This window comes from Thunnus albacares, chromosome 5 (genome assembly GCF_914725855.1).
Source record: "Thunnus albacares chromosome 5, fThuAlb1.1, whole genome shotgun sequence".
Lineage (NCBI taxonomy): Eukaryota > Metazoa > Chordata > Actinopteri > Scombriformes > Scombridae > Thunnus > Thunnus albacares.
Window position 1 is genome coordinate 28308692 of NC_058110.1, and position 15032 is coordinate 28323723.

Genomic DNA, 15032 nt, shown 5'->3' on the forward strand with positions numbered 1-15032 from the left:
AAACTAGTTATTACGTAGAGATTAGTTCTTTCTACTGCCAGGCGTAACTTTAACAGCTAACTGAACCAACTGATAAAACTCACGTTAGCTTGCTAATGTAGCCCGTTTAGAGTGAAGAATATAAGAGAAAACCTGACACTTGATAAAAAAGCAGTGTAATGATGATGAAAACTGGAAAGATTTCTTATTACATTTCCTGAAAGTAACATGAGATACCTGAAATTACAACCGTTATGCCTATAACATCACACTGAAAGGACCAAATAATGTCAGCTAGGTTAGCATAACTCATTCTAAACTGCATGAATATTATTAACTGTGAAACACACATATTTCTCTATGTATGCATACATAAATAAAACAAAAGTAATAACTACATTTACAAAGGATTTTAAGGTTAATATATCCTAATTTGCCTCCAAAAGCAGTAATTTCGGAAGTTAGCTGCAGCTTATGCTACGGTGACTTCTTGTTGAATAGCTGATTGCTTTTGGATGGCTATGTTTCCCAGTAACCAATTTCACACTCTACATAAGTCTTTACGAGTGAAGACATGGTGCAACCTGATTTGGTAAGTCACAAGTTTGAAATTAGCTAGACCTACTAGTTTCTAAGAGCTTAAGAAATACTATCGAGCTTTCGGACTACCTCAGCGACCTCCACCTGAGAGATGTACATGGCGTCTTGCAAGACTTGAGACTGGCTCCTCTAAAGAGGTTGGATTCAAGAATTTACTGAGTTCCCTCAACTGCTTGACAATATCTCAAGTCAAGGTCAGCAGTATTTAAGCAGATAAAAACTATGAGACCACCAACAAATTCATCAAGATGACTTCCCCAAACCTCTCAAATACCCAAGTTTTTGCTTCTTTCACCAGAAAAGCTGCCATCCTTCTGGCCTCTTCTTCTCTGGTTGCCGACATGGCACGCACCAATAATATGGCTGTAACTCATGGCAGCTGCAATGGAGATTCATGTCCTCATGCAGAAAACAATCCTTTGGCATCAGAAGTTGAATACCTTGTGGAGGACAAATGTCTCAAGGTCACCCTCACTATAGTTTGGGTTTACCAAGCTTTTGGATTCAAGGATTTTGGAGCGTATCTTAAAATGGTATTGCATCTAAATAATAAAAAATATTATTTTTATTAAAGCTGCTCTAATCTATATTTCTATACTGACAAAAGATCAAATTACTATGTATAATGTAAAAGGTCTTGCTGGTAATGATGAACCCACAAAAACATTGTCACCAAACTCTGCTTTTCTTCTCAGTTCTGTGGAGCGTTTTAGTGTCTTTCAGCTCATTGTTTTGGTTTTGCAACTTGCTGTTTTTGTTCAGTCTTACTACTTTCATCAGTGTTGTTCCCAGCTAAATTAAAGTCCAGATGAAACGGTATTTCGAAAGTATCTAACTTCTGTATCATCACGTATTTCAGAGTGAAACAGGACAGACAGGCGGGACATAACGTTGGGAGGTATTTTATTTGAATGTTGAAAAGTGGGCATGTCATAATGAATCTTAGCTTTGTGCCGCTAAAAGTTGAAGACTGATTGATGGGTGGATGTCAAGATATTATTGGTTGAAATTGGTTGGTTCAAGCACACGTCATATTTTGTTTTACAGGAAGAAAACATGATGGATTTTGATATAAGAATACAAAGAAATTGATATTTTTTTAAAAAAAAATTTGGTATATATTATTAAAAAGGTGTGCAATATGACCAGAGGTGTGATCTAAAAGGGTTAAAAAGGCATTTTTCATTTAATCTCGACTTTAATACTGATGTTGCTCTGTGTCTGCTGGATTTGTAGCATAGGCAACAGGTTGCTAACATTTGCCATAAGAACTAACTATAAGAATATGGCTTATATAATATGGTTTATATGGTTATTTTTACAGCTTGTTGTGCTGATGCAGGTTTAACTTTTATTTTTATTTTTTTTTTTACCATCAACCTTTACAATTAACACCCAGTCTTTTGAAATTGAGTAAAATCATCTACTCATGCATAACGTAACATGTTTGTAACTGAAGGCCTTTATCCATGGAGGAACTGAATAAGGTTTAATCAGGAAGTCAGTGCTGTGTCATGTTGAAGAAGTGATGATACTGATACTGGCACTGATAAGACCTCAATGCCACTCCAGTTCACAGACTGTAAACTAAGATTATCTTAGGATCTTCATGTCTCCTTTTCGTTTTGTTACCGATTCATAAATTATTCATTTTTTCTTTTGTCTGTAATTAAAAACAACACAGACTACTTTGAATACTCAAGTACATTTTAAAACCTTCAGCTTTGATTATAATCTTTGTCAAGTCTTGAAAATGTAATAAAATGAAATCTTGACATAAAACAAGAAAAGCCTTGATTTTTAACGAGTGGAGAATTTTGCAGTAAGTGTTTGTATTAAAACAAAGATGTGATTTCAGGAATAAGAGCGCTGCCGTTTGTAATATACAGTTGAGTTCTCATTCCAGTGCCAGACAGATGAATGTGAGAAAGGGTAGCTGGCTGCCATGTGCAATGATGACAGCGTTTGGACTCAGGAGTGGGTCATGCGGAAAAAAGGCGGTGGTCAGCACTCAGGGGATGAGAGAGGTACCAAGAGCCCGACTAGCTATCAGTAGCAGGGAGGGCAACGGAGAGGGCTATTAGTCAGCTGAGGTCAGGAACTCCACAGAGGGATGGTAGCAGTGATGAGACTTGCCGGAGCTGTGCTCCATTTTTAATGACACCCGGACCTAGAATAGATGTGGAGCAGTGCCGTCTTGACCTGGTCTGATACAAAAGCTGCTTCTTGTCATCAGTCAAAACCCTCATTAATCCTTTCTGGGGAAATCAATGAGAGGAGACTATAAAATGATGAAGAGCTGCAAAGACCCTTGACTGTATCTTCTTTCATTTTGGATGACAGCAACTCATTTGATCCATATTAGGAGCTTCAATCACAAACTAAATTATGTCATATATTTGACATAGTTTAAAGGGCTAGAACATCAGAGTATCTGTTACAATTACATGATAAAACTCTACAGGTGGTCCTGATGCACAGGTTGACACAGTATCCCTTCACCTTTTACGTGACAGTTAAAGGGGCAACAATAAACTGAGTGATTATACACACAATGAGCAAGGATAGGTGAGGTTGAGTAGGTCATGGAAGAGGTGAGACAAGGGGCCGTGCTGCTGAAGCTTCAATTATATATCGGTCCAGGACAAGGTGGTGTCCATGGAAACGGAAATAGGAACTATAAGAAACCCGAGAGTGCAGGTGCGATGCCTTCCCATTAAGATTAGACAAGTGGCACACAGGTGAAGCCTCTCTCTCCGCGTAGACTGCTCTTCCCATTGTCTCACTATGGACCTGACATCTGTATTGTTTTGTATACTGTTGGAAGTCCTGGCTGTAAATTGTAAGTAAGCTTCTTTTTCTTGAATTTATTAATTCATGTATGCATGAAAGAGCTTTAAGTGAAGTTGCACCTCTGGGAGACGACGCCTGTTTTTGGTGACAGAAAGGTTAGGATGCATACTGTTGTCTAACATCCTGAAAAACAACAATAAAAACAAATTGAATGTGTATTTACATGGGCTGAATGTGTAGCTATTAGTATTCCTGCCATCAATTTTTAAAAACATCCCTTTTAGCTGCACTCTGAGGCACTTTCAGTTTTGATGCTCCCTTAAAATGGTCTTTTGAGAGAAAAGTGTTCCTGACTCACAGCCTTTTTCATCTGGGCATGACTTTGCGTGTTTCTGATCGAAATCAAGACTCACACAAGCGGAGGAACACAGAAAGGGGAGAATGGGCATACATTTTACTTAAAATGAAAAGATGAGTATATTTCAGGTGTGAAATGGACACAGCATCATTTTGTTTTGGGATGTCTGTAAGATATGGTTAGGTTCGCCTTTGTAAAGATACTTGTCTATGTACTGTGCCTGCACAAGATTGTAGGTTGTTAAAGTTGCTGATCTTTCTTGTTTACAAGTTTTATTTTCAACTTTTGTATAATCAATTACACAGTGAATATCCCTGTAACAGTTACTCAGAAGTACAGAGATACCTTTTGAAACAAAAAGGTCAATAAGTATGTTTGTTCACGAGAAGAACTTGAAACCTCAAGTGAAACAACAGATGAAAGCTAACAGTAAAAAAACAATAAGTAACTGTGGCCAACACCCCCTTTTGTGCCTGGCAATTATGTCACAAAGATAAAATGTGAAAGGAGACTCCGATAGACATCTTGAGCAGGTCGACAGGAGGATCTGGTACTAAAAAGAACTGCTAAATTTCACAAGAGACTATGCTGGAGGCACTAATGATTTTGTGATGAGCCGCTGCACTTCAAAAATGTTAAACATGAACAACAGGTTGGGTCTTACTCTTCTTAAAACAAGTGTAAAATATTGTCAGTGTCAAGGAAAACATTTTCCTAGTTTAGTTTATTTTGAATGTACAAAATATTGAAAAACTAGCTTTGTTTTCATTGATGGTGGCTAACTACATTAGCTATAAACAATAAATTACATGCATGGCCTGCTACAATGTACAGTTTTGACAGTATGCAGAGTAACCAAAAATAATACCTTATTTCAGTGGTTCTCAAAGTGGGGTCTGGAGACCCCCATGGGTCCTTGATGGGGTTCCAGGGGGTCTATAATTCCATCCGTAAGCAAAAATCTTATCAGGTGGCAGATCCTGGGACAAAATCTTATCAAATGGGGGTCCGTGGTGCGAATTGTGAGAGTTTATGGGTCCTTGACGTGAAAAAGTTTGAGAACCACTGCCTTATTTAATCTTATAAATTTTATTTTATACTTTTCAGCTTACATGACACACAGAGGGAGATCACTTGTTAAAGGTTCAGTTGCAAGGTCTTGCATCATACTTTCAAATGCACCTCTGCGTGTGTGTCTCTTCTCACACACACCTAATCCATGCAATGTATACTGTAGAGTTACCATTTTGCTCTTGACACGCACCACTGCTGCTAATTATAGCCTGGGATCAATATCTAGGACGGTAATGAGACGGCATTGCTTCATCCCTCAGTCTGACATGGCTCTCAGTCACTGTGATGTATACTTTTGGTTTGTTAACCTTTAAGTCTCAAATGTTCACAATGTGGATAACAGAAATGATGAGAATTGCCTTTTGGGTGTCAATCTTCACCGGTTCTCTTTGGTTACGGAGAAATGTGAGTCTTCAACTGAAAGATGGTAAAACTGAAAACAAACATTAACCCCAAAATAGCTCCAATGCACTGTTTTTGTCAAAGTCAATATATTTTTTAAATTTAACTTTTATTTATCCGTTTTACAAATTAGACACGGCCAAAATTCAATTAATGAAAGTCAAAAAGTCAAATCAAAGTTTATCTGAGGCTAATACATACAATACTTAAGCAAGTGGATACCTTCCAAAGTTAGTATTTTTTAGTACAAACTGAAGCCTTGTATTAAGTTCAGACAAACTGAAACAATTTTTTACACAAAATGAGGACTGTAGATTTTGTCCCTCATCACTTACATTGAAAGTGAAATAGAAAGAAAAACTTTAAATGGCCAATATGAACAGGAGGAATGATTACAGCAAGCTAAACCTGTTTCTATGTTCATATGGGCACCTGGCTGTTGTTTTAAGACAGACGTGAAAAAACTTTTAACGTATAGCACATGTATAGTACATTAACATATTTCCCCTCCCAAAGCAAAAAAGAAAAACAGCAGTGTATAATTTCTAAATCTTTCAAGTGTTTCCGAAAATTCTATACAAGAGCTATATGAATATGTACAGCTCTTGTATTACCCTTAAACAATTTAAGTCAATCTATCCAAAGCAAAGACAGACCACAAGTTCCTTTCATCTTTTTTAAAGGGGCTGATCCATGTAAGCGATATTCATCTCTTTTCATTCTCTTCTACTAAAAGGATCACAATCTTAAGACATTTTCAAGCTCTCAGTTAGGTTTAATCCTTGTTAAACCTAATTTACTCCTAATGGACTCCGCATGAGAATATCTCTACTACATATTGAGTAGAAAACCAAATTAAGTCAGCACACTGTACCCAAACTCTGTGTTAACATCAGATGGCCTGACTCATCCTCACTGTGAATCAATGTACGTCAGGGATGAGATGGTTTTTCATTGATCTGCTAAGCCAGAAGCATCCGTGCAGTGAAGTGCTCTAGTGTTGTCTTTTTGACTTTTGTATTGTTCTCGCTGACGCTGCAACTGCAGTAGAAACCTTACAACTGTGTTAGCTTTTGTGCATTGTTGTAAGTGTCTCATCTTTATTTCGCTCTTTGTGTGTCATAGGTCAAGATGTGGCACAGGGACGTATTGTGGGAGGATATGCACCAGTTCCACATTCAATCAAGTACATTGTGTCGGTACAGACGACAGAGCGTCAGCACTTCTGTGGGGGCTCCTTGATAAACAAGTACTGGGTAATCACAGCAGCACACTGTAATATCGGGTGAGCTAAAATTTTTTTCCTCTGATTTCCTTCTACTGAATATAAAAGTTGCATAAACTCAGGCAGAAAACACACACTTGATAAAGTGGTAAAATAAGCCCAGGTCACAGTATATTGTGTCCCAATTAGATTTTTATAAGGAGGTTGTGCACAGCCATTAAAGGTCTAATGACATATGAAGACCTCGACCTGACTTCTCTGTGTGTAAATATGTGTGTACAGGATTTCATTAGATCCAGTATTTTTTGAGCCATATCAGATCCTGTGAGTCATCAAGACTGAGAGAAAGCACATGAAAGTGATACAATCATGCCAGTAACAATGGAGCTCTTTCGTATGGGAATCTGAATCTGGGTGGGTAGAAAAGACCTTGCCACAGTGTCATAATAGCTTATCTGGGAATATTTTCAGTATTTTGACAGCAAAAGCACCTTGCTGGAAACCAGTGAAATTACCTTTGTAATGTAACACATGGAATTGGCCACTATGAAGTAGCACTAATAATGCTAACCCAAAGAGCCAAAAAAATTCAGGAACAGTTTGAGCTGTCTTACCTTAAAACAGGTGTTTCTTCTGCGCCAGTTTTTTTTTTTTTTTTGCAAAATTGCCATCTTGTTAAGATCGAGGTGTCTGACCAGATCACTAGACGCAGATTGATAATCCTACACTCTGAAGTGGAAGGGAGGTTTCCCTCTGGGGGGATACTAAATATTTTTCTTACAGAGCCCCAAAAGTTTTTTAAAGGACCAGTGTGTAGGATTTAGTGGCATCTAGTGGTGAGGTTGCAGATTGCAGCCAAATGACCCTCCCCTTCCAAGTTTGTAGTAGAACCAACGGTGGCTGTGAAACTCGCAAAAAACGTAAAAGGCCCTCTCTAGAGCCAATGTTTGGTTTAAACCCTTCTGGGCTACTGTAGAAACATGACGGTACAACATGGCGGGCTCCATGAAAGAGGACCTGCTCCCTATGTAGATATAAAGGGAACATTCTGAGGTAACGAAAACACAACAATTCTTATTTTCAGGTGATTTTACACTAATTTAAACATACTTATGAATATTATATTCAATTTCTGCCAAATACGTTCCCGTAGACGCCACTAAATTCTACACACTGCACCTTTAAATCTTGTGCACACAAGATTTTAAGTTAAGCGCACAAGATATGCTCATTCTGGTTTGTTTCTACAATTCTATGATTGACATCGCTCAGAAACCCGTCTATAGTTTTGGTGTCCTGCTGTACCACAATTCACTAAATATGCCACTCTTCAAATTTTGAACACTAGATGGAAATATTAGTCATTTGTCAAAATAAATTCCATCGAATAATTGATATCCATTTCCAGCCTCTATAGGGTAAGCAAAACTATAATGTACTTCCGTGGTTTGTAGTTGGGAAAGCCAGTATGAAAGTGACAAGGAGATTTTCTTTGTCATGATCATTTGACAGATTATTTAGTACTTTAACACATCCTGGAGTTTGCCATCTCAGAGTTTTTCAGTATAGAAGCAAGTCAGGTTTAACTGTCAGGAGTCATTGTCGGGATGATAGTGACAGCTGTGTCTTTTGTCCTGCCATTCATGCGGTCACACTGTGTGTGTTACAGCAGACTCTACTCTGATCAAACCGCTGCACCTACAGTTTCCCAGGACAAGGATGAGGAATGTCTTGTGTTTGGAGAGACATTCAGCTGATCCTTGCCTTGGGGAGTGTGGGTGCAATGTCTTTTTTGTCTGCACTGGTCCCACGAGGCATATACTGCAGGCACAAAGCACTACATCTGTCACAACTGTGACAATGAATAAAAAAAGAGGATTTATCTTAGTAATACAGCAAATGAAAGATGTCATTTTTACAGTTATATTGTTAAATTTTCTTTAAAAGTTATATTGTTCATACTGTTGTAAAATGTTTGATGAAATTGAAAATGAAATTTAATAATTTTTTATCAAGATAAAAGGCATAATATGTTTGCAATTATACAACGGCATTGTCGGACATTTTTAATAAAAAACAAGAATTATACAGACAATTCAAGTTTATACCGTTGTGTTACTTTTGACTCAATCATGTGTTACTTTCATCCCGACTGACGGGGTTGAAAGTAACAATGCACTACCTCTGTTCAAAGTCAAATTATACTGAAGTCATTCCACATTTGTACAAAATAGCACCTGGTACTGATAGACACACATGTGAGTTGTTGATCAGAAATTAGTTTGTATCTGTAACATTATCTTTTAAAATTATGTTTATCTGAAAAATGTTACTTTCATCTTGGCTTTCCCGTAAGTTACCTGCTTGCTAACTTTGAACACAGCAAGAAGACGAAGGTCTTAAAGCTGCACTGATCAATATTTTTATATTAGCAATGTTCGTTTTATATTAATTAATTATTATTCTCTTAATATTAATAATAACTATTTGTCAATTATGATGTTATTCCTGCATTTTTATGTCTGCAGGATACAAAAAATGATTATAGTGGCAGGAGACTACTCTCTCACCATCTACGAGGGAACAGAGCAAGAAATCCTGCCCCAACTTTTGGTGCCCCACCCTGACTACAACAGCACCACCAACAATAGTGACATTATGCTTATAAAGGTACAGTACACAAAAGGAAGCAATAAGACCACTGTGATAAACAGGACACCGCTTTGGTTCAGACTGAAATATCTCTCTGACGACCGGCTGGATTGCCATGAAACTTTGTACTGAAATCTACTGACAACTATTGGATGTGTTGAACAACATTCATGGTGCCCAGAGGATGACTTTGAACCCCTGCTAGCACCACCAGCATGTTAAAGGTTTCAAATATCCATTGAAATATCTCTACATCTGCATGACGGATTGGCGCACATTTTGGTACAGACATTCATGGTCCCCAGAGGATGAATCCTTGACTTGGCTGATCTCCTGACTTTTCCTCCTGCGCCACCATTGGTGGACATTGTTGTTTTTTAGTGAAATGTCTCCACTATTGGTTGGATTGTCACTAAATTTGGTTCAGACATGCAAGTTCCCTAAGTATGAATTGTAACATCTTTACTTACTACATCATCCTCAGCAATACTTTGTGTTTAGTGCTAATTAGAGAATGTTAAGATGCTAACAGGCTAAACTAAGATGGTGAACATGGTAAACATTATACCTACTAAAAATCAGCATGATAGCATTGTCATTGGAGCATGCTAGCATGCTGATGTTACCATTTAGCTCAAAGGACTGCTGTGCCTAATTACAGCCTGACTGCGCCGCTAGTGTAGCTGTGGATTCTTCAGTCCACATATGAAATGGTTGGTCCTCTTCTGTTTACTGATCACACTGTCCACTATCTCTCCAGCTGAGGGCCCCGGTCTATCTGAACAGCTATGTTTCCATCGCTCTGCTGCCCCGATACGGTGCCTCTATAGCAGAGGGCAGAGCGTGCAGAGTCTCAGGCTGGGGATTCACCAGCCCCGGTGGAGGCCAGATCCCCTCCACCCTCCGCACTGTCAAACTCCCCATCGTCTCCTTAGAAAAGTGCAACAGCAGCGAGTCCTTCAATGGCCGCATTACAGCAAATATGCTCTGTGCTGGTTATAGTACAGGTGGAAAGGATGCCTGTCAGGTAAGTCTTAGTCTTTAGTGTAACAGATAACAGACAAGTATCTATATACCTGTATACACATGTAGTCATTTTCCTTTTGCCTTTTCTAGTTCTGAATTCATTAATTTGAATTGAAGAAATTTTGCTCTTAAGATACTTTGTTTTATATACTACTCCTGCATTTTTACATTTTCTTTTTTTTGTCATTTTTTTCTGCATTTAACACATCTTGTTGTGGTTAAAATGACCCACATTAGAAAGTCAAATTCCTTGTACTGTATGGTTTAACTTTCTTCAGTAAAACCATACTCCAGTGGTGGAAAACTAAGTGCATCACCTAAAGTACTGCAGTTTTTGATGCACTTTGTGAGAATTTCCATTTTATGCCATTTTATTCTTCTACTTCAGTGATGGAAATGTTGTACTTTTCACTCCACTATATTCATTTAACAACTATAGTCACTTTTCATTTCAATCATTAAAGATTAAACCAGCCAACATTTTGGCTTTTGACCCTTTACAAAAAGCAGTGTCTAGTTTAGTCCCATCATGTTTCTGATGTCTATGAAATGTTATCTGTTCCACTAAAGCGTGATTTCCCCTCTAAACTTCTCAAATGGTTTCATTTAAATAACTGTTTGAGGCCCGAAGAGGTTTGAGTATCCAATATTTCACAAAAGCATTGGTGCATCAGTGTTAACAATCTATTAATGTAATATATAATATATTGGTAATATCAATATCAGAATAGAGAACACTTATATACTTATACTGTAGTAAAATTTTGAATGTGGGACTTGTAATGGAGTATTTTTACATTGTTGTATTGGTACTTTTAGTGAAGTAAATTGCTTTACTCTAGTAGGAGTCCTTATGATGTTTCTTTCCTGCTGTTTCAGGGAGACTCTGGAGGTCCGCTTGTATGTGACGGCCGGGTCTATGGCTTGGTGTCCTGGGGGAAAGGTTGTGGTGATGCCCAGTTTCCTGGAGTCTACACTGCTGTGTCCAATTTCCGCAGGTGGATAGACAACACCATATTCAGCTACTACAGCAAATGTAAAAAAAACTAGAAAGCCTCTAAGATAAAAAAAAACAACACTCAGTGGAGACTTTATGTTCTTGGTTTCAGTGTAGCCTTTTCCAATTTAACGTTATGTTCTTTTTATCATGTGTGCACATTTGATTATATATTAATGTGTTAAAGGAATAGCTCAGCATTTTGTAAAATACACTTATTCACTTTTTTGCAGAGAGTTGTTGGGAAAATTGACACCATCTCATATATGTGTGCTAAATATGACACCACAGCAGCGGCTGTTAAGCTTAGCTTAGCATAAAGACTGGAAGCAGGGGGAAACAGCTAACCTGGCTCTGTCCAAATGTAACAAAATCAGATAACATTTTCAGTGTAAAAGTTTTATGTGAGGTTATGTGCTAGCCAATTTCTTGATGCTAAGCTAAGCTAACAGTCTCCTGGCTTCACCTTCATATTTAATGGACAGATATATAAAAGTAATACTGATCTTCTCATCTGACTCTCTGCAGGAAAGCGAATAAGTGCATTTTCCAAAATGTCAAACTATTCCAAGTTTTCAAGCTTGAATATTTATCATGTCAATTGTTGATCTGTATATAATACACAAACACCCTCTGGCAAAATAGGACATATTGACCACATTTCCAGAACATCAAGAATGAGGTGCCATATCATTGCTTAAATTGTTAAAGTTCAGAGTTTTCTAAACCTCATGAAGGTCTATTTGAAGTGCACTCACAAACGCTGCTACAACTGCAACATTACAAGTCATATGAGCATTCAATGCCCGTGCATAGATAGACACAAAAACAGCTACAACTGTACAATATAATGCAACCCAATACAAAAGCCTTGCAAAAACCACTACTTTTGTCAGGCTTATAATGTTTAATTTTGTCAAGATATGTCCGATAATTCTTGATTCAACTGTAGAGTAACTTGTTGCACTGTTTTTTATGTGTTTATTGAGTTGTACTGCAAAAACAAACATCAAATGGTAAAATGCATGCTTTTGATCAGCTGTAATGATATTGAACATAAACATAAATAATTCACAAATGGCTTGATTTATTCCTTTAGTCTCATTTAATCAATAAAGGACCATTAATGCATACAGAATTTCTGTCAATCTGAATGTGAACTAACTCAGTTACAATTAGTAAGAATCTATGTATGTGTATGTCTGTCCTTAATTTTCACAGTGAAGTTTATTCAATAAGTAAATGATTGCTGCCAATTTCATGTGGTTTATTTATGGACTAGTTGTGTTCCAAACCTGGCACTATGCATAAAGCACCTTCAAGTGTGAGAGTTGAGCAAATGCATGGAATTAGGTTAAAAACAGAGTTTGAAATTGTGAGTGTGTTATAAAACAATGACATGAATTGCTGTGTTTTCCTGTTTTATACACTTTAATAAATCGCTGATCATCCCATCTTGTTTTCCACCCACTCTCCGGCTGACGTCTTTATTTGCAAGTACACTGTCGATATCGCAGCGCGGGGGCTTGTCCCCGCTCTTTGCGTCTGAGTGGAGACTTTAACAACGGATTACACAAGCTGTTTGGATAGATAACTCGCAAAGTCCTCTTCATGCTCTGTCATTTATACAAGAAGTCAGTAAAGTCATTAAAGGAGAACAATTAATAAGTCAGCACACTGATTAATTTTTAAAAGCTACAGCAATCCCTTTCGGTATTGAATGTTAGTCTTGGTTGCTTGTCACCAGCAATTACTAAAACGGCTGATGAATTATCCCAAAACTGGAAGACCGTCATGAAATATGCATGGGGCCAGTCTTTCCCCCTGAGCAATCTGTGTAATGGCTCTTAGGCGTTTGCTGGACTCCTTTCTCCCTCATGAAGCCAGCGCTTGCAGCCAGCAGTGATTCCTGTAAAGAGGAGCGGAGGCAAAGCCAGGTGAAATCAGTACAGGCTGCATCACACCTGATAGGTGTAAGCGTATCACAACAGAATGAATAGTTGATGGCCTACTTTAGGGGGATCTCTGGTTTCACTGCTCAGCCCCGTTTGTTCTGTGATGATGGGTGTGTCAGTGCACCGTGTGATTGATAGATTTCAGGGTATTTAGGCCTCTGATTTTACAGGCTTTGTTACATAAAGGCTGATTCCTTTTGTTCTGGCATGAGAAGGCCACTCTAGGGAGTGTTAGAGTATAGAGTTCCCTATATGCTCACTGCGCGCAAAGGGAAATGTTTCTCTCCGAGTTTGTATGTTTCTTGCCGAATAGTATTGATTGAGGCATACAGATTGTTAACATTCACAGTTTCTCCCAGCAGTGCTTTGTGACAGCTGGGGAGACAAGTCATGTTTTACAATTATAGTGGCTTCCTTCCCTGAAAAACCAGGCCACCTGCATTCATTATATTCCGGTATGTGTTATGCATTTGAAGAACAAAGTTTACTTTAAAGCCTCGAGCAGAGATTTGGGGTATCAGAGGTAAGGTGGTATACACATTAGTAAACGGTTAGGCAATGTGAATAAATATTAGCTCTATTAGTGCTTGGGTTAACAATATGTTTTCATATTCAGATACATTTTTGAAGATGAATGCTTTATTAATAGATAAAAAAAACATTAATTGTTCCAAGAATGTCAAACCATAAAGCATTTGCTGTTTATGCACATGACTTACTTGAACCACCAGGGGGCATTTGATCATTAAAGCATGAAGAATAGAAAAACAACAGATGAGATGCAGGCCTGCTGGCACTTCCTTCTCTTTGCCTCCTTTTGATTATAATAAGCCCTTCCTCTGAAGTGTTGTGTCTATGCATTAAAAAGGTTACATCATACTTTAACTGAAATGATTATGAATGTTGTGACAATTAGCGCCTTTAAGGAAGCACCACCCCCCCACGTCTCACACACACACACACACACCCCTAGACGGATGAATGAATTCGAAAAGCAGTATGGCGCATACTTACAAGCTGACACACACACAGGGAAGATGTCAGACTGTCCGAGAGTTTCAGTCACTAGCCTGCCAACCTCTGGCAGCGCATCAGAAAAGTCTGTCGTTTGTTAGGCCGCCCATCCTTACAGTCCGGATCTGACTTCTCTGCACTCACCACACCAATTACTCACCAACCATCCGTTCATCTCCCTGGCTTCATTCCTGGGAGTCTGCTGCTGGAGTACAGGAGGTAATGCTGGAATTCCCAGAGCAAATTACAAAGCTGCCACTCTGATGGAGGTTTCACTCTGTCTAAATCTGGGGAACTCCAATTCTGCAGAGTAATTGTGGAAACCAAGAAAGTCTCGGCTGAACAGAGAGCAAGCAGCAAACTTCGGGGCTGAAAAATGAAGCCAACGTGGAAGTGCCAAAAACTGCCGTTCCTCAAACGGACACTTGAGGCTGGCTCCAAAAGTGAGTCAATCCCTTTAGACCCCATGTTAACATGCCAAACTTTACAGCAGATATAAACATGTTTACAGCCTGGTACAAAAAACTATGGTGTAACCAGATTCTCAGAGTAAAGGTGTAGCCATAGCTGTCGGTATTTCAGTGTGTTTTCAGTTCATCAAAGTTGATTCTAATATTTTGGTCACCTAAAAAAGTCTTGTTCAGCACAATGAAATTGCAATTGTGTCAACCTCAAATGATGCGTTTGAGGAGCACAAAGCTGCTGCGTCTGTGTGCACCGCCATCTTAAAGACCCTCTAAGGAGTTGGATGTTCAGTTTTTTCTGGGAAGTACATTTCATTTTAATGGTTTTAAGCCTGTTTTTCGCTCATGAAAATTAGTACTAGCATTAGCATTATCACAGTTAACTATAGACTGTTAATGCAACATGCTAACTAAGCTAGCAGCTAGCAGCTAACGTTAGGGTCAGCTCCATCCTCTCGTCCAAATATGGTCACTACTGGCTCCAAAAATCCAT

General features: G+C 38.4%; 1 protein-coding gene across 1 annotated transcript; it reads left to right on the forward strand.

Moving 5' to 3' along the window:
- Positions 1-1776: 1776 nt before the first annotated feature.
- zmp:0000001088 (trypsin) lies at positions 1777-13695 on the forward strand. Its single transcript, XM_044352623.1, has 5 exons — positions 1777-3421; positions 6332-6491; positions 8960-9101; positions 9844-10110; positions 10989-13695. The coding sequence occupies exons 1-5, from the start codon at positions 3367-3369 to the stop codon at positions 11157-11159; spliced, it is 795 nt and encodes a 264-aa protein (XP_044208558.1). The 5' UTR covers positions 1777-3366; the 3' UTR covers positions 11160-13695.
- The last annotated feature ends 1337 nt before the right edge of the window (positions 13696-15032 follow it).

Bases quoted from the DNA above. Each gene is read 5' to 3' on its own strand.
- zmp:0000001088 (XM_044352623.1), top strand. From the start codon at position 3,367: ATGGACCTGACATCTGTATTGTTTTGTATACTGTTGGAAGTCCTGGCT. The intron at 6,492-8,959 runs GTGAGCTAAAAT...TTATGTCTGCAG, and splicing joins GCAGCACACTGTAATATCGG to GATACAAAAAATGATTATAG. The intron at 10,111-10,988 runs GTAAGTCTTAGT...CTGCTGTTTCAG, and splicing joins GTGGAAAGGATGCCTGTCAG to GGAGACTCTGGAGGTCCGCT.